At 46.4% G+C, this 18896-nt stretch overlaps 1 protein-coding gene across 3 annotated transcripts in view; it reads right to left on the minus strand.

The window, feature by feature from the left end:
• Positions 1 to 355: 355 nt before the first annotated feature.
• LOC120977458 (H-2 class I histocompatibility antigen, Q9 alpha chain-like) overlaps positions 356 to 18896 on the minus strand; it is a 28393-nt gene continuing 9852 nt past the window's right edge. The window contains exons 3-8 of one of the 3 annotated variants that reach the window (XM_040405422.1): positions 10172 to 10450; positions 8971 to 9240; positions 6948 to 7055; positions 3703 to 3731; positions 2405 to 2495; positions 356 to 2262 (exon numbers count right to left, since the gene is read on the minus strand). In XM_040405422.1, the coding sequence (XP_040261356.1) occupies positions 2436 to 2495; positions 3703 to 3731; positions 6948 to 7055; positions 8971 to 9240; positions 10172 to 10450 (746 nt within the window). In that variant the 3' untranslated portion in view covers positions 356 to 2262; positions 2405 to 2435. Of the gene's footprint in view, positions 2263 to 2404; positions 2496 to 3702; positions 3732 to 6947; positions 7068 to 8970; positions 9241 to 10171; positions 10451 to 18896 lie in introns of all 3 variants that reach the window. The other 2 variants (XM_040405421.1, XM_040405423.1) reach the window with 2 other exon arrangements.

Consider the following 18896-nt stretch of genomic DNA (forward strand, 5'->3'; position numbering starts at 1 on the left):
TGGTAAGAAATTGTGTATATTCATTTTGGGGGCTTATGTTATTACTCTACGCCTGAATAGATCTTTATTTTTGCGTTTGTATTGTAGACACGTTTTCAGCCTGTTTTCCTTTTGTATTCACATATGCCTAACCTTTTTTGTCTGCCCATTTTATTTTATTTTTTTATAAAGTGTGTTTCAGGAATTACTTGATAATATACTTGATTCTCTTGTTCATTTCCCCTTCTTCTCTCTGGAGCTATATATATGATGAGAATCAAGTCAATGTTATACAGTTTAGTCGGAAACATTTTCTTTTTTGTTTTTTATTGACAGTTTGAAAATACAATAAGATGAATAATAGCCAATCAGAAGTCTGTTGGAACAATGCATGTGTATTTCAAGATTCACAAAAGAAAAATATCACAGCTTCCACAGAATGCGTTAATAAAATATACAAAGTGTTACAGTAAAAAATACTGAGCCTTGCAGTCCCGGAAGATCTGCTAAACACGTGCAGATGATAGATAGATCGTGACTCTCCAGGATCTTCTCCTGAGCACATGCTAGAAGCCCTCTCGCTGTCGATTCATCTCTGCATGTATATAGAGTCCTCGAGGGGCAGGACAGCGAGAGCATATACTGTAGGTAGACAACTGAGCATAAAAAATTAATGTTCTAACCAATAAAACCAGCCAACTGAACCATGGCTCATCTCGCTCTATCTCCTCCATCTAATCAGTATCAGGTTGATCTTAGAGGGCTCAAAAAATTCTGCAGCCCAATCTGATCTCAGCATGCCCACCATCTGCAGTCCAGGGAGTTATGCACAAATCCCCGCTTTTGGTCGACGGATGAATGAGAAGGCATCAGAAACATCAGGACTTTCAAGTGAGAGGTTAAGAGACATGAATTGGAGGATCGTTCTTCTATATACGATTCTGGTACCATGTTGTCAAAGAAAAGCATGGGTGCAGTTTAAAGCAAGTATCTGGAGGAAGCCAGGCAACGTATTTACCCCATACTGTAAAGATAGACCATCTTCCATTCTTTATGCTGGGCTGCCTCTATCCAGTCCATATTCATAATAAAGTATAGCTTCTGGGAGAAAAGACTAAATGAGGTGAGGAGAGGCTGCTTTTATTGCCGTGACTGAAACCATGTGCAATCATTTAAGGTCCTTTTTTTGTATATTGTTTTGCATTTTATCTATATAGCCCATAATTGCCCACATAGAATCTAAAGCGAAATGCTTATTCGTTGGGTAATAGATAATTTGTACGGACACATAAATCGTTGTTTGCCGGCAGCAGATTGTGCCGTGTAAACACCCTCTGCTGTCGGCAAACAACGAGTCAGTATGAGAATGAGTGATGACATTAGTGATTGATCCTCCCCATACAGTGGAGGAGAGTGCAGCATGTAAATGTAGCGCTCTCCTCCACTGACGAGCAGACGATTGCCGGGAAGGAACGATTCATTCCCAACAATTGTCTGCTGTATTGTCCCATCTAAAGGGACATTTTGATCTAGCTTCTTCTAGCAGGGAGATATATGGCATGGGTAGCAGATTTAGGCAGAGAAATATTAAGGAGACATGTCAAACATTTTCTAGCGATTCATTGAAGCCCATGGGTACCAGAGATTTCAGTATAAAATCTGATATGTTCCATTTTTGTTTTTCCAGTCTATTGTTGGTGTCAGGGAAATCTGCTCAATCGGCATAACTCTGAATTTAGAAAAATCATCATGGTTCATAACTAGGCCTCATGCACACGATCGTGGTGTGTTTTGCGATCCGCAAATCGCGTATCCGCAAAACACGGATGGCGTCCGTGCGCGTTCCGCTATTTGCGGAGCGGGCACGGACAGCCTTTAATATAAATGCCTTTTTTTGTCCGCAAAGCGCAGACAAAAATAGGACATGTTAGATTTTATTAGCGGGACCACGGAACTGAGCAACGGATGCATCTTTTGCGGCCCCATTGAAGTGAATGGGTCCGCATCCGAGCCGTCAAAACGTCGGCTCGGATGCGGACCAAAACAACGGCCGTATGCATGAGGCCTTACTCTGGATATTCTTGGTGGTCCCAAGTCATGAGCTCCATTGTTGTGATCTTCTGATGCATTCAAAACAGCATAAACGACCTGACATAAAGCAAATATGATCTTTTGAAACTTGAGCTTGTGACCTGGAGCAGAACGGGGGCTGCACGATATTCTGGATTTCTGTCATTATGAGACTTCTTAGATGCATCACGAAATGATCAAACCTATATTCCCCTAAAAAAACAAAAAACAACGGACAAGATTTATTATTTCCAACATATATAGATACAGCATAAATTTATACTAAACAGTCAGCTTGATAAAGGCCTCGTTGAGCAGGCCGAAACGTCGCTTGAATAAAGTTTGGGGTCCTCACCCGTTCACTCTATGCTGGAAGTGCTGCCTCGTCATTCGTTTGAGATACTAAACAGTCTGAAAATGTGGCAATTGTATCCCTGCAGCTCACTCTGTAAGATAAAATTGGTGTATTGTTAGTCATTTTTATCTTACAGTAATACACCACCTATTCATTGGCTTAGTTTACGTCAATATTCTGCACCAAAATTTTGACGCATTGTAGGCACAGTTCGTGCCTTGTCCCTTTCCATTCATTAAGCCACTCCTTTTGTTAAAAGAGGCACAAAGAATGTCTAAATCACTTAATAAATGTTGTGCATGGCCGTATGCCAGAATCTGTCTGTAAACCTCTGGATAAAGAGGGTTCATATGCTCCACTGCAGCCAATGACAGGCCTCAGCAGCCCCCAAGTAGCACATGACCCAGCAGTGACACAGGGACCAGAATATTAGTGAAGGCAGCAGGTACGTTTTTTCCACAGGTACACAAGCGTGAGGTTGAAATTTAAAAGAGAAAAATAGCTGAACAACCCCTTTAAACCTTTGAAAATGGAGAATTTTTTAAATTTTCAAAAAACAAAACCCAAACTGCCTTTCCACCTTTTGAAATATTTATTTTATCCCTTTAAACTAATAAAGTCTGGGGGAAAAGAAGTGGAGTAATGCCCTTCATCCAGAGACTTGGAAGTGACAAGGGTATTGAATACAGAGTCTTTATCTGTGTGTACTTGGGACTACTCTCCAGCAGAACTGTCGTTATATTCCTGTCCTCTGCTGACCTTGTCCCAGTCTACACAGTAAAGCTGACAAGTGAGCTGTCAATAACAGGGAATGTTTAGTGTGAAAATTGAATTTTTTTTAAACAATGCATTTCATATTTCATTACACTGAGGAGTCAATCAAACAAGTTATGCCCTGTTTACATTCTTCACTTTTGATGGGAAGAAAAACACAGATTACATCACTATTTTTGCTGTTAATACGACAGAAACATCAATAGAAAACCGGTGGCCCCCTTTATAGATCAATTTGTCACTGTTTGGACCCAAAAGCTTTACAGCAGTGTGAACAGAGCATACAAAGTTACACAACTTTTGAAATATTCTAACATTTGTTTAAAAATTTGTTTCTCCTTAAATTCAGTATTACAATCTTATTGAGTGATATCCTATACACAGAGTGCAGGGCTCACACTATATACATCATATGCTGAACTCTTGTACCAGGGCCCATGAGCATTTAGCTACGCCCCTGCTGTCATCCATATTCACTACTCCACTATCACATCTCAGCAGGGCCATGTATACAGAATACTCACTTCTGGTGGTTTGTAGTTGGGTATCTTTCCTAAAGTAAGACGAGAAGATGGAATTAGAAAGAATCCTATGAATATCTAGTCCATCTCCCCTCTAACAGAAACATAATAGAAGGTCATAAGTGGGATGGTGAGAACATGCAGACACGATAGACACTTGTATCTTGAAAGGCTGCACAATGGTGGAATCTGCTCACAAAGGGGGTCCATTCAGACGTCCGTAAGTGTTTTGCGTATCCGCAAATTGAGAATCCGCAAAGCACAGACACCGGCAATGTGCATTCCGCAATTTGCAGACCGCACATCGCTGGCACTATAATAGAAAATGCCTAATCTTGTCCGCAATTGCGGACAAGAATAGGACATGTTCTATTTTTTTGCGGAAGCACTGATGCGGAAATGCGGATCCGCAAATGCGGATGCGGATCCGCAAATGCAGATGCGGACAGCACATTCCGGCCCCATTGAAAATAAATGGGTCTGCACCCGTTCTGCAAAATTGCGCAACGGATGCGGACCCATTTTGTGGACGTGTAAATGGACCCTATAATAGGATCGGGTAGAAGTGTGGCAGCGGCTTACCCACCTCAAAAAATAAACGTGTGCTCAAATTTTTGTGTTGGGTGAATCATGATTTTAAAACAAACAAAACTTTTATTTTCTTTTATTTTCTTGTATTCAAGTTCAGATTTTCTAGTGAGAAGATTGGTGTGTGACCTATCAAGCTGGTGTGCTTCATGTTAACGTAACTTTATTAATTCTTGTGTTAAAGCAGGATTTTTCTTCTGATGTGAAGGGTGATGTTATCCCAAGCAGAACATTTTAAAATTGTCTTAATTTTCGGTGAATGAAGCACATGTGTCATCGTAGAAGATTTCAACCCATGCCACCCCGAACGGGCTTCCCATTCCTAACCGTGCAGTTGCAAAATTCCGAAAAACAGGTCCTGTTGTCAATAAACTGAAAGCTTTCCAGTTCTAGTTGTTTAGTGTGTTTCATACAGATTGCTGTCTGGTATATTATATCAGCACTACTATACCCTCCTGCACTGACTCTATACACTATATACAGGGTGGCCACGTGCAGCCCACAGGCTTCTTATGTGCAGCTCCATTTCCATTCATCACTTTTTGTCAAAAGTTAAGAAAAAGTTATAATTAATAAAGAGCTTGAAAAAATATGCAAATACTGTAAATGGATAGAATTACTGTGATATATATATTTTTTTTTTCCTCCGTAGGAATATGTTGGACAAACTTGTCCCCTCGTCCCCAGCTAAACCATCTTGGTACTTTCTTCCGAAGGTCCACAAGTCGCTGAGCCACCCCCCAGGACACCCCATCGTCGCGGGGATTGTATCAGTGACAGAGCCTTTGTCTAAATATGTAGACTGGCTCCTGAGACCAGCCCTCACCAGTGCCCCTGCTTATCTCAGGGACACCAATAATTTTCTATTAGCCCTAAAGGAACTACATTGGCAAGAAGGTTACCAATTGGTATCCCTCGATGTGGAGAGCCTCTACACCCGCATCCCTCATAATGCGGGTGTGGAGGCGGTCCTTGACATCGTAACAAATTTAGGAAAGAGTCCGATGTATTGTGATTTCATTGGTGAGGCACTTGAGTAAATCCTATATAATCCTAATACAGTGGCTGTATGCATGGAGAGTGTCAACAAGTGTTTCAGTTTGGGAACGAGTGGTTCAGGCAAAGGCTGGGTACGGCTATGGGGAACCCCGTCTCCTGCACATTCGCGAATATGTACCTTGCCAGATTAGAGGACAGGTATATTTACTCTACTATGAACCCATTCTTACCTAAGTTAAAAACGTATTTACGTTTTGTGGACGACGTGTTCATAGTATGGGAAGGTACAGAGAATGAGTGCAGCGAGTTTGTTGATTTTCTCAATAGAAATGACATGGGAATGACCTTCACCCGAAACTTTGGAGGCACCAGACTGGAATTCCTGGATGTGGCTGTCCTGGTGGAGGGCGACGAGTTGGTCACGGAGGGCTTTCGCAAGCCCACGGCGACCAACTCCTTGCTCCACCATGACAGCTTCCATCCACAGAGTGTCAAAAAAGCCGTACCATACGGACAATTCATCAGATTGAGGCATATCAATAGTAAACACATTGGATACCACAGTCAGGCTCATGATTTAAAACTTTGATTATTGAAGAGAGGGTACCCAGAAGAACTGTTTAATAGAGACATGAAGAGAGTAGAACAGGGCTTCTCACAGGATAATTTATTGAAGAGTGGTAGTTACAGGGGTGATCAGAGTAAGACAGACACTAGGGGCACCAGGTTTGCAATCTCCTTTAAATATAGCCCTATGGCAGAGCGGATCCGCTCAGTAATTTTCAAAAATTGGGATATTTTGAGGAGAGATGGAACCCTGAACGAGCTCACAGAACAGAAACCATTGATTTCTTTCAGAAGGAGCCACACTGTTAAAGACAGACTTGTTAGACGTAGGTTCCAGCCGAGTAAGAGCAAAGACTGGCTTAGGAGCAACCTACCCAAAGGTAATTTTAGATGTGGCAGTTGTTCACTGTGCCCCCACAATTCCCCAAAAAAGTACATTGAGTTTGCTGGGACCCAACATAGAATCAACACCTTTATGAACTGCCGGAGCACATACGTGGTGTATCTACTGCTGTGCACCTGCGGGCGATTCTATATTGGGAAGACCATTAGGTGCCTCTTCGAAAGAGTTAGGGAGCACTTCAACTCTATCAAGACAGGGAAGGGTTGCCCGAGATTTATAGATCATGTTAGAGAGGCCCATGGTGGTGACATTGACTGTATCTCCTTCTCCGGCCTGGAGACTGTGCCCACCCCTCTGCAGGGAGGGGATAGACATCGCCTACTTCTGCAGAGGGAAGCAAGGTGGATCCTGCGTACACAAGCCCTGGGGGAGCTTGGATTAAACGACAGGAATGATCTTAGTCCCTTTCTGTAAAAACATATTTATAATCATGCATACACATTGTGCACAGTGCTTACAGCCTTTTGTTGTTACATGTATATTGTTGTTTTTATATTTTGATTCATCCTTTTACACGGACGCAGTCTTGTTTGTCTATTTCCATGACACACTTGATTTTGGAATAAAGCTGCTGCTATTTTCACACACTGGTGAGTGCCGCTGTTTATTTCCTCTTCTACACCAGTACTATATATTTTTTTACTTTCTTTGTGATCGTATAGAAGAGAAGAGCTGTATTACTGACACTTACTTTTACGCAGGACAAATCTACCAACAACAAAAACAAGAAGAAAGACCACCACAGCTGTGACCATAGTTAAGAACATAGCTATGACCCACTGATTTGGATTGCTTGGTTCTGGTGTTGCTTCTAGAACAAGAACAGAAAATATATGAAGAACAGATATATATGAGCAGCAGTTTACACTGAGAGCTTAATGTATCAGAGATTCACATTCGCGTCTACCTCAGCTGTAGTAAAGACATATGTATAGTGTAATAGGATTACATATCTAAAGTTGTAAGAAGGAATCCAGCATGTTGAATAAAATTCAATCTTTATTCCAATAGTTGCATTAGAAAACCTGAGTACTAGAATAAAGTTCTAATTTTATTCAACACACTGGATTCCTTTGTACGACTTTGGTTGATCTCCTCGGTCATGAACATGCTGTGGATCCATAACGCAGCCAGTTTACTGCTTCCACGAGTTGGTGCTGGATTACACACCTTTGCTCCCAAACAGTACTGCATACTTTTGCATAATCTAGCTTTATAGCTATCCTTTTAATTTTCCCTTAGTGTGTATTTCTCAGGCTGTGATACTTGATGCCTGATTTCTTGTATGGGTGACAATAGAATGGCAGCAGTGGGAACAATATATGGATGATACTTCCCCCTTCTCGACAACAGCTGTTGGGTGGCGGTTAGGAGGCCCCCATACACATTAAATGATCACGGTCATATTTGATCCAGGAGAAGGGGGCAAGCCTAGGCACCTGCCTAAAGGGCCATCTAATTTTTAAACATGACGTTCCCCTGACAGGTGGCAGGAGATCAGTGAGACTGGCAACATGTGGTTTGATCTGAGATGTTTTCCGTTTGGATCAAATGACGTCTGTGTTTTTTTTTTTGTGCACGCCGCACCTTCTTTCCCCAGGTGTGGCTATTATGGTCAGTAAAGCTTCTCTATTTATTGTTGTTCCTCCCACTATGCTGTGCGGTTTATAGCTTCTGTTGGAGTTGTGGACAGCTGGTGTGTGGATCTCAGCTGAGTTCCTGGTGCTGCCATAGCCACTTGAAGTTAAGTGCTTTCTTTCCCTTTTGTATTTTGTTTGGGTTATTTTGTGTGTTGCATTTCCCTGTCATTTGTATTAAGGCCTGGCGGAGACTCCTGTTCGTCCTTTCTTTTGGAGGCACAGGTTGTCTCAGTCCTGACATTAGTACCAGGGTCCTATAGGGTGAGTTAGGACACTAGGTATTCCTGTGTACGTACTCACCTACCTCTGGGGTCTGTTCATACTGGTAGTTAGTCAGGACTTTGCTTATGGTTTTACTAGGTGGTGTCCATCTCCTCTCCCTAGTTTCCAGGCCTTATTCCCTCACCCCTTTCCCTCCTATGTTCGGTGTGGTGTTTCCCTCCCAACACCCGAACGTGACATTCGCAGTTTATTTGATAACAAAAAGTCTCTTTAAATGTTTCTTACAAATGCTCTGAGCTACATCACGAATTGCTAGTAAAATACTGATGTAGTACTGATGCACTAAAGGAGTGCAGTGGCTGTATGCATGGAGAGTGTCAGCAAGTATCTGGAGTTTGTGCAAACAGGTGAGCACGGTGTCTATGCAGATATGCAAAGTGTGTGTGCAGTGTGCGTATACAGGCATGCAGAGTGTTGGTTTGGAGTGTGCAGTGTGTATATGTGTTGAGTTAATGCTTAGTGTATTTGAAGCGTGTGTAGTGAGTGTAAAAAATAATTTGTATGGTGTATGCTGATGTGCAGAGAGTGTATCTGGAGTGCGATCAGAATGTCTGTCTAGAGGACACGTGTGTCTATGCAGGTGTGCAGAGTGTATACAGTATGTGGTTGTGCATTTCTTGTGGTATTTGCGGGGACTTTAACTATAATGTGTTATATATTGTTTGTTCAATAGTAGTTTTGTTAATGCTTGAATATTTAACAGTTACACAATGGACTATAGGTTGGGTGGGAAAGTGCATGTTAAAATCGCCCCCGTGATCCAGTCATCCGCCCAGTATGGATACAACTCACCCCACACAACGTTCAGCGGCTCGCCCAGGCTGCTGTGATCCACATAACAGGAGTAACTCTCGCCCTCTTTGGGGATCACTTCCGCACTGACCCTGATCTGATAGGTGCCGTCAGGATTGGGGAGGGTGTGTGTGGTCTCATAGTCGGGAACGTCGTCCCCGTTCTTCATCCACTTCACGTGCACAGCTCGGGGGTGAAATCCGTACACATGGCAGTGAAGCATCATGGTGTCACCTTTCTTCTGACCGGAGACCTTCACCTGCGGCTGAACTGAGAGGGAAGAAGAAGAAAATATAAATGGACTCCTATGTCCTATACTCCGGCAGTCTGTACAATCAGCAGAGCCCCCTGTACTGTGTATAACACAGAAAAAGAAAATGATGGACAGTACCAGTGCACACTGCCGTGGCTTTAATACTAAAGCAAACACAAAAGACACACCAGTACTCTGTAAAAAATGAAAATCTGATATCATATAGAGCATGACAGTAGCTTTCTAACAAAGTTGGAAGCAGCCCTGTACCTCACATGGATCCAGAGATCTCCCTATTCATTGCTCCAGTTGTTGAGCTAGATTTATTTCAAGATGGCAGCTTAGGGGGCGTGCACTTTCTCAGGAGGTGTGTCCTTTCTGCTGCAGCCGGTGGCAGTTGAAGGATGGAACTGTGATGCCACAACAAAATCTGCGCCAGTTACACATGGATTTGGCACAGATTCCACCTCTATGCATTGGAAAGGAAATCCTCACCATAAATTGACATGCATAGATTTAATATTGCATGTCAATTTGGTTAGCATCGGTGCCTTGCAGCGCTGGGGTCCTGGGATCGAATCCAACCAAGGACATCTGTATGGAGTTTGTATGTTCTCTCCATGTCTGTGTGGGTTTCCCCCATGTACTCCGATTTCCTCCTACACTCCAAAGACATACTGATAGGGAACAGATTGTGATCTCCATTGGGGACCGCTTGATGCTAATGTCTGTAAAGCGCTGCAGAATATAGTAGCGCTATATAAGTGTATAAAATAAATAAAATAAATTCTATACGGATTATGTGCTCAGCTTTTCATGCTGCATGTGGAAGAGGTTTAAATCTCAATCCACTTTGCTGCTACTGTAAAACATGGACGTACCCGGACTGTCCTTCCTGCCCTTACATATCTATCGATGGTGCTGTTATAGCATGCGGTATGAGAGTACCTCTCCTCTCTAGATCTTCTCTTCCACTCGCAATATATTCCTTCAGAGCTGTGATACATTCATCCTCTAGATAATGTTTGCTCCTCATTCCCGCTTGTACAAGTGGACTGTTGATTTTCTCTGTGGTGATCTGAGCCTGGGACAAGGTAGGGATAAATGTCCACGTCTGTGTGTCCAGGAATATGAGTTCTCTACCATCATATCCGTGCTGCTCGTATCCCGTGATGCTGCCGTCATCTCTCCGCTCACAGCCGTACATCACCTGGTAGAAATGGAAGCCTGCAGACAGCAGAGGAACATGTGACATTATGAAAATCACTGCCATTATAAAAGTGGATCAAAACCCTAACTTTCATGTCTATCTGACTAGGAACTGGAAAAATGATTGTGTAAACTATTGTTAATCTTACTGCTAGGCCTGGGCCTTCTGCCATACGTCCCGCTGTCTCACCCGTCATATCTCCTTCCTCGCTGATGTGTCCTCCGGCCATGCTGCCTCCGTGCTCCATCCTATGCTGGCGTCCCATAGGGGCGCGCGCCTGCCGCTTTCTGTCATTTATGCTATCAGGGGCGCGTGCTTCCTGGGTTACAAGGTTAAATAGCAGCTTTCTCTTCCGGGAAGTTGCCTGAGCATTGAGTTACTACCAGTAATAGCAAAGGTCTTCTGTTCTGATCTTCTGTGTTTGACCATTCTGATTCTGTTTGCCTGCCGCCTGCATCGACTAATTTACCTGTCTGACCCAGAGCTTGTCCACACTCTCTGGTTTGACCAGTGGGTCCCACCCACTGGTCGTAACACTTACATACAGTATGTAGTTAAGGCTGAAGCTCAGCCTGTGTTTGTGGGAGGGGCGAAGGAGGCCTATATATTGCTGCCTCGCTCTCCCATCATGGACGCCGCGCTCTACCGTGACGTCTCATCACTTCCGGTTTCGGGTTCCCACGCTGCCGCTTTACCCTCGCTGCCGCTCCGTACCTGCCGCCGCTCTGAAGGTTATACCGCACCGATTCGATCCTCTCTCCTCCGGTAAGCTAAGCGGCGCCTTGAGCTGCTCCCCGTCCTGGGAGCCTCGGCGCCGTTCTTTCTGCGCTTTCAGCACAACCAGCTAGCCGCACGTGTTCTCGCGATACTGGGCCCGACTCTCCTGCACTGGTCTCCTGGGCAACGCCGGACGCTCAGGTAGCCACTGCTTCCAGTTGATCGGGTCTCACATGCTCCATCTGCGCACCTGCCTGTCAGTTCACAGTTCACATTTCGATCTCAGCCCTTCAGTCCATCCAGACACTGCACAATAACAACTACGCATCAAACATCACCATGTGAATAAATCGTTTAGGCTTGCTGTGATATCATAAGGTCTGGCTACCCCTCTTAATGTCTGTTTGGCAACCACTTGCATTTAAATCACAGAACACATATCATGCACTCATGCCTGCATCACATGTCACCCAAATAAGATCTGTTCCCCTGGAGCAATCACTGATCCATCATTTTCTCAGGGTGTTGTCCCATCATTGGTGCAGGCGGCGCACAGACATGTGGCACATGCCGATCTCCTTATGGCGGACTTGGGGTCGGTCCTGCGCCTCACATTAAAAAAAAAAAAATTCCGGTTAGTCTTCATGCCTTTTATTGTCCTAATACGCATCAGGTTTTATCCGGTCATTTGCATGCAACGCAGCAGATTCATGTCATTTCATTTTTTCCTGACACGCATCAGGTTTCATCCGGTCATTGTATGCCACACAGCAGATTCATGCCTTTTATTGTCCTGATACCCATCAGGTTTTATCCGGTCATTTGTATGCCACGCAGCAGATTCATGTCATTTCATTTTTTCCTGACACGCATCAGGTTCATTCGATCTTTTGTCTGCCACGCAGCAGTTCATGTTTTATTTTCCTGACACGCATCAGGTTCATTTACCGCCCTGACACGCATCAGGGACAGGTTTTTCTTTTATGTCATTTTGTATATTCCTGACACGCATCAGGTGCTTCTTCACGGTCCTGCCACGCAGCAGGTACATCGGTCGTCTGACACGCATCGGGCTGTTTCAACCTGGTTGGACCCTGATGCGCCTCAGGGGCATTTGCCACTAGCCACGCAGCTAGTTCACCACCTGATACGCATCAGGTCATTCGTTTCGCTCTCTTGCCTCACATGTATCAGGCATGGTTAAGTTCCTTGACATTGCGGGCTCCCGCTCCCTGATCCACGTCGGGTTCTACTTTATCTCCAGCATCTCTCAAGCATCACCCTATGTTTTCCAGGGTCATCCCAGAGGTCTGTCTGGTTCAAATTTCGCTTAGGTGATTTCCTCCAGGTACCAGTCTCAGGTCCCTTTCCATCCAGGTCATTCCTGTTCCACGGTTTCATACGCCAAGTCCAGGTAAGTTCGGTTTTCACTTCTTCGACCTTTAGGATCTGGCCGGAATCATGTATGTCGCCTTTCTTTCAGGTAATCTAGGTCAGCTCGTCAGGTGGGTCAGCCCTCTTACCCCTCTTCTTGGTGACGGTTTTCTGTCACACTTCGGTGTTTATTTTCAGAGGGTTCCGCAGGTTCACTCGTTGGTGTCAGGTGGCTCTACCACCCTCCATACTTTCCGTCATTTATTCCACAGCACGATGTCCCACGCTTCCGATATCGCCGAGACTCGCTCCATTCCGGAATCACCCAGCTCGGCCCATGGAAGCAATCTTTCGTTCAGGCAGTGGACCATTCCAAAGCTAATGACCGAACTAACTAGGAGAGGCATCCGCTATCCTGCCTCGGCTCGCAAAGCAGAGTTGTACCGACTACTAACTGCTGGGCCTATCTTAGCTGCGGAAGAACAAGTGTCCCTGTCCACGATCCAGACAGCGCTGGCCCAGCTTCACTCCACCATCAACACTCTTGCCAGTTCAGTGTCTGACATCCAGACCAGGTTGCTGGTTGTGGAGACCAGGCCGTCAATTCCGAACATTCCTACCTCTCCGGTTCCAGGCCCCTCCGCCACTCAGGCCCCAACCCCAGGTAGGGCTTCCAGCTCCTTTACCATTGCCCCGTCACACTTCGTTCCTGACAACATCCGGAAGGACATTTTGGCAGGTAAAGACATAAACCTGGCTTCCATACTCATTTCAACCCACGATTCCAACGAAAACAAGACCATTGCATGTGGAGACGTGTCAGTGGTTCTTAAATCCAAAGATGCCCGGTTGCACAAAAAACTCTCCATTCTGGAGTTTGTGCTGGCTTTCAGCCTATTCCGGGATATCCTATGCTCTGCCCAACCACACCGTAGGGAGGAACTCGACATCTACCTTTACAGGGTCACTGATTTGGGACACAAGTATGGAGGTCATGCTTTTTATGACTACCATCGCTCGTTCTCTGCCAAAGCCGCTGCTGCTCTGTCCCAATTCCAGCACATGACGGATTGGTCCACACTAGACATGGAGCTGTTCTGCAGGCATTTTGCGGGACTCAATGCACCCACCTGTGCCACCTGTCAATCCATCTCGCATTCCTCCGACTGGTGTCCCAATTCAGGATCTCTGGCCCAAGGTAGACCCTCTGCCATCCCTTCCGGTTCTTCAAGTTCAGGGCAGAACGTCGACAAATGGGGCAGGCCCATAGTGTTTTTGGGCAGAAGTCAGGTCTGCAATAATTTCAATTGGTCTGACTGTTATTTTGCAAAATGCAAGGCTTTGCACGTTTGCTCCATTTGTTTCAGGGCCCATCCCCAGTCGTCTTGTCCGCAAAGATCCTCCAAACATCTATGACTAGCTGGAGTCAACATCGATCTACTGGCCGCCCTCCTTTTGCATCATCACGACCCCACATTCGTGCAGTTTTTGATTTCTGGGTTTTTACAGGGGTTCCACACAGGGCTAGTTTCCTCCCCACAGACAACATGGGAAGGCTCCAATCTCCGTTCCGCCTTGGCAGATCCAGAATCAGTGGACTCCCTCATCCAGTCCGAGATCAGCAAGGGTTTTCTCCTGGGTCCATTTGCAGTCCCCCCCTTTGACATCTGGAGGGTCAACCCCATTGGTCTGGTCACGATTTTTTTTTCTAATAAATAAAGGCTGATATTCGACCTTTCTGCTCCTCATGCTTCCAGCACACCTAATTTAAATTCGCGCATTCCTTCTGAGGACTTCTCCATGCAGTACTCTTCCTTGGACGAAGCCATTCGGTTGATTCTCTAGCTGGGATCAGGCGCTTGGCTTTCCAAGGCAGACATTGCCGACGCCTTTAAGCTTCTTCCAGTTTCACCTCAATTATGGAAGTTCTATGGCATCAAGTGGAGGGAACTGTACTATTTTGCAGACAGATTGACTTTTGGATCAAAGAGCAGCCCCTGGCTGTTTGATCAATTCGCCATAGCTCTCCACTGGGTCTTGGTCAATCACGGCGGATGCTCCAGGGTCATCCACTACCTTGATGACTTCCTGTTGTTCGAGACCTCAGATCAAGCACCCAATCAGCTCCAGGTTCTTCTCGACATATTTTCGAAACTAAACGTCCCGGTTGCCCCAGCAAAAGTTGAAGGTCCATCTTCAGTAATAACCTTCCTGGGGATCATCTTGGACACTGGTAAGATGGAAGCCAGATTGCCTGACAAACTCAAGAAAATCCAAGATTCCATCAGGAAATCGGTCACGGCCAGGACCCTCGCCAAGGTCGAACTCCAGTCACTTCTGGGAATGTTAAATTTCGCCTCTAAGATCATGCCTCAGGGGCTGGCCTTCATTTCCAGATTGCTGCAACTTTTACCTGCTGCCTCGGATCGGGACGCTTTGATCCATCTCGATGCCGCCGCAACGGCCGATCTACACATGTGGCACCATTTCCTTTCAAACTGGAATGGCATCTCCCTCTTCGTCCCTTCGTGGGACCACAATTTACCCACAGTCTTTTCCGACGCAGCAGCTTCCAAAAGGGTTTGCAGCCATATTCAACACCCACTGGTTCGCGGGTCCTTGGCCGCCTCAGATTTCTTCCGTTCAGAGTTCCATCAAATCCTCTCCACTTCTAGAAATCTATCCCATCATCACAGCTGCCCAGATCTGGGGGGAGATTTGGAGGAATAAGCCAGTCATCTTCGTCACAGACAATCAGGCAGTCGTAGAAATCCTCATCAAAGGCCGTTCCTCTTCTCCACAAATCATGCCTTTTGTCCGCAGACTAGTGTGTCTTGCGTTACAGTATAATTTTCATTTCTCATGTAGGTTCATACAGGGTTCAGCAAACGGCGGCCGATGCCCTCTCTCGTTTCAACTTCCCTGTTTTCTTTCAGGTAATGCCAGACGCAGATCCATCAGGGGTCCCTCCACCCACCCTTCACCCACCCTCGAGACACTGACGATGGATTAAGCAAGCATGTCAGAACGGCTAAGTCACTCATCCATAACTCCTTATCCCTCAATACAGCCAGGAACTACAAGACAGGGTGGGAAACCTTCATACAATTCTCCCTCAGACATCCACAGGAACAACTGGACCGAACAACTTATGTCATGGCATTCCTGGCTTATTGTCACACAGACCTTCACCTATCATTCAATACCATCAAATTATACCTAGCAGGGGTACAACATTTTTTCTCTTTAGATCACCCAGCCAGCCAGTCCATATTTTCGTCTCAAGCCATAAAATCCACCCTGAGAGGGATTCAAAAGAACAGCAGCAAGCCAGAGTCCCGCAGGAAACCAGTCACCGGGGCAATGTTCAGGGCCTTTTCCACCTCCCTAGACAATGATCCTTTCGGGCCATATAAAAACATAGTGATCAAAGCAGCCATGTACCTCTGTTTTTACGGGTTCTTACGGCCTGGGGAATTCACCAGCTCTCCTGGACACGCAGGCCCCACTTTAGATCAATTAGCCTGGCAGCAGACGTATTGCACCCTATCACTCCACTCCACCAAAAATTCTCAAGTGGGACCGCCAGTCAAAATTCGCTATTACCAGACTTTCAATGACTGGTGCCCGGTTGCCGTGTTCAAAAAGCTATTCGCCACCTCAAAAGATCCTGCGCCGGGCAGCCCTCTTTTTCCCTTCAACTCCAAACATCTCACGGCGTCACAGTTCGTTCACCACATCAGAATCTTAGCTTCCGGACTAGGGTTCGATGCCAAGGCCATTTCGGGACATTAATTTCGCATAGGGGCGGCATCCGCAGCGTCAAGTCATGGGGTCCCAGCGCACGTCATCCAGAAAATGGGCAGATGGCAATCTTCCTGTTTCACGCACTACGTTCCGAACCCGCAGGTCGAGATTGCCAAAGCCTTCACCAGCTTAGCTCTATGAGTTCCGCATTAATCTTTCCTACCCGATTGATTTTTGCCCCTCATTTAGCTCGCACACGGCCATGGCTTCCGGCACACCTCAGCCATTGATAGCTGACAGTCAAGTCACCCCTCCCCAACTTGGTTCGTCCACTCTGTTCCCACCGTAGCCAGGACCACAAGTAGTTAAGGCTGAAGCTCAGCCTGTGTTTGTGGGAGGGGCGAAGGAGGCCTATATAGCGCCGCCTTGCTCTCCCATCATGGACGCCGCGCTCTACCCCTCCCACCCTTCCCCTTTCTTCACCTCTCTCACCATCAGGCATGCCCCTCATTTAGCTCGCACACGGCCATGGCTTCCGGCACACCTCAGGCATTGATAGTTGACAGTCAAGTCACCCCTCCCCAACTTGGTTCGTCCACTCTGTTCCCACCGTAGCCAGGACCACAAGAATAAAATACATTTAATTTTCACATCTGAATTGAAAAAATTAATTGGTAATTTACTACATACTGTTTATACCAGAAGCATTGCTAAATGCTCACAGGCCCTGTTGCCAAAAGAACAGCTTGGGCCTCCTTGGGTAACTTCTTTTCCCAATGCTGGCCGTAGCCCACTATCAGCTATATTGAAGGGGTTAATGTCTGTATGCCTGGTGGTATATGACAGTAAGGGTGGTAGTGACAGCATCCTTGGTGATCTGAAGCATTGAAAAGTTTCCAATTTGGTGGTCTAGTATAGCGAAGAAGTTAATGTGAGAATGCTTGGTGGATTAGAGCGATAAAATAGTTAATGTCAGTATACCTGGTGATCTTGGACAGTGAGAGGGTGAATTCTAGTGGTGGTCTTAGCCAATGAAAGGGTTAATGTCAGTATACCTGAAGGACCAGGGCATTGAACAGGTTAATGTTAGTAAACCAAGTTGTCTAGGACAGCGAGAGGATTCATTCCAGTATCCTTGATGGCCTTGGGCATGATCCTGCGTGGTCTTGGGCAGTGAAGGGGTTAATGTCAGTATACCTGGAAGTCTAGAGCATTAATGTGGTTAATTTCAGTATGGCCTCCTGCACACGACCGTAGGTGTCCCGTTGCCGCATTGCGGACCGCATTTGTGGATCTGCAATACACGGGCACCGTTCCGTGTGCATTCCGCATCACAGATGAGGACCCATTCACTTCAATGGGTCCGCAAATCCGGAGATGCGGAATGGTGCGGAACGGAACCCTACCGAAGCACTAGGGAGTGTTTCCGTGGGGTTTCGTCCCGTACTTCCGTTCCGCAAAAAGATAGAACATGTCCTATCTTTTTGCGGAACGGCCGGATCGCGGCCCCACTAAAGTGAATGGGTCCGCGATCCGCTGTGGCTGCCCCACGGTCCGTGTTCGTGCATTTTAGCCCGCATTTTGCGGGCTGCAGCACGGCCACGGGGCGCACACGTTCGTGTGCAGGAGGCCTATATCTGATATTCTAGCTGAAGTGAAGGGATTCATGTTATTATACCTGGTGATCTAGGGCAGTCAGGGGTTTTAATATCAGTATACCTGGTGGTCTAGGGCAGCGGTCCCCAACCGCCGGGCCGCGGCCCAGGAACGGGCCCTGGAAGATCGTTTGCCGGCCCGCGGCGATCAGGGCAGTCTTTAAACGCAGTACTAATGAAGCGCTTCCATCATGGAAGCGCTTCATTAGTACAGGAGGACAATGAAGCGTTGAAGGATCTGTACTCACCGCTTCCTGGTCCTCGGCTCCGCTATCGTATGTGCAGGGCTGCGCACAGCATGAGGGCGCTCTGTGACCTTACACTGTGTGCGGCAATACACAGCCGACAGCTGGATGAAGAGGATCGCGATGGTGACCAGGAGCAGGAGAGGTAAATGTTTTTTGTTTTTTTTATTTGCGCTGACATAAGGGCTGATGGCTGACATATGGCTGATGGATGACATAAGGGGCTTATGGCTGACATGGGGGGCTGATGGCTGACATAAGGGGCTGATGGCTGACATGGGGGGCTTATGGCTGACATAAGGGCTGGGGGCTGACATGGGGGGCTTATGGCTGACACGGGGGGCTTATGGCTGACATGGTGCGCTTATGGCTGACATAAGGGCTGGGGGCTGACATATGGATGATGGCTGACATAAGGGGCTGATAGCTGACATGGGGGGCTGATGGCTGACATAAGGGGCTGATGGCTGACATGGGGGCTTATGGCAGACATAAAGGGCTGATGGCTGACAAAAGGGCTGGGGGCTGACATGGGGGCTTATGGCTGACATGGGGGGCTTATGGCTGACATGGGGGGCTTATGGCTGACATAAGGGCTGGGGGCTGACATATGGCTGATGGCTGACATAAGGGGATGATGGCAGACATGGGGCAGCTGATGGCTGACATGGGGGGCTTATGGCTGACATGGGGGTCTGATGGCTCACATAGGGGCTGATAGATGG

This window comes from Bufo bufo, chromosome 8, assembly GCF_905171765.1.
Source record: "Bufo bufo chromosome 8, aBufBuf1.1, whole genome shotgun sequence".
NCBI classification, from domain to species: Eukaryota; Metazoa; Chordata; class Amphibia; order Anura; family Bufonidae; genus Bufo; species Bufo bufo.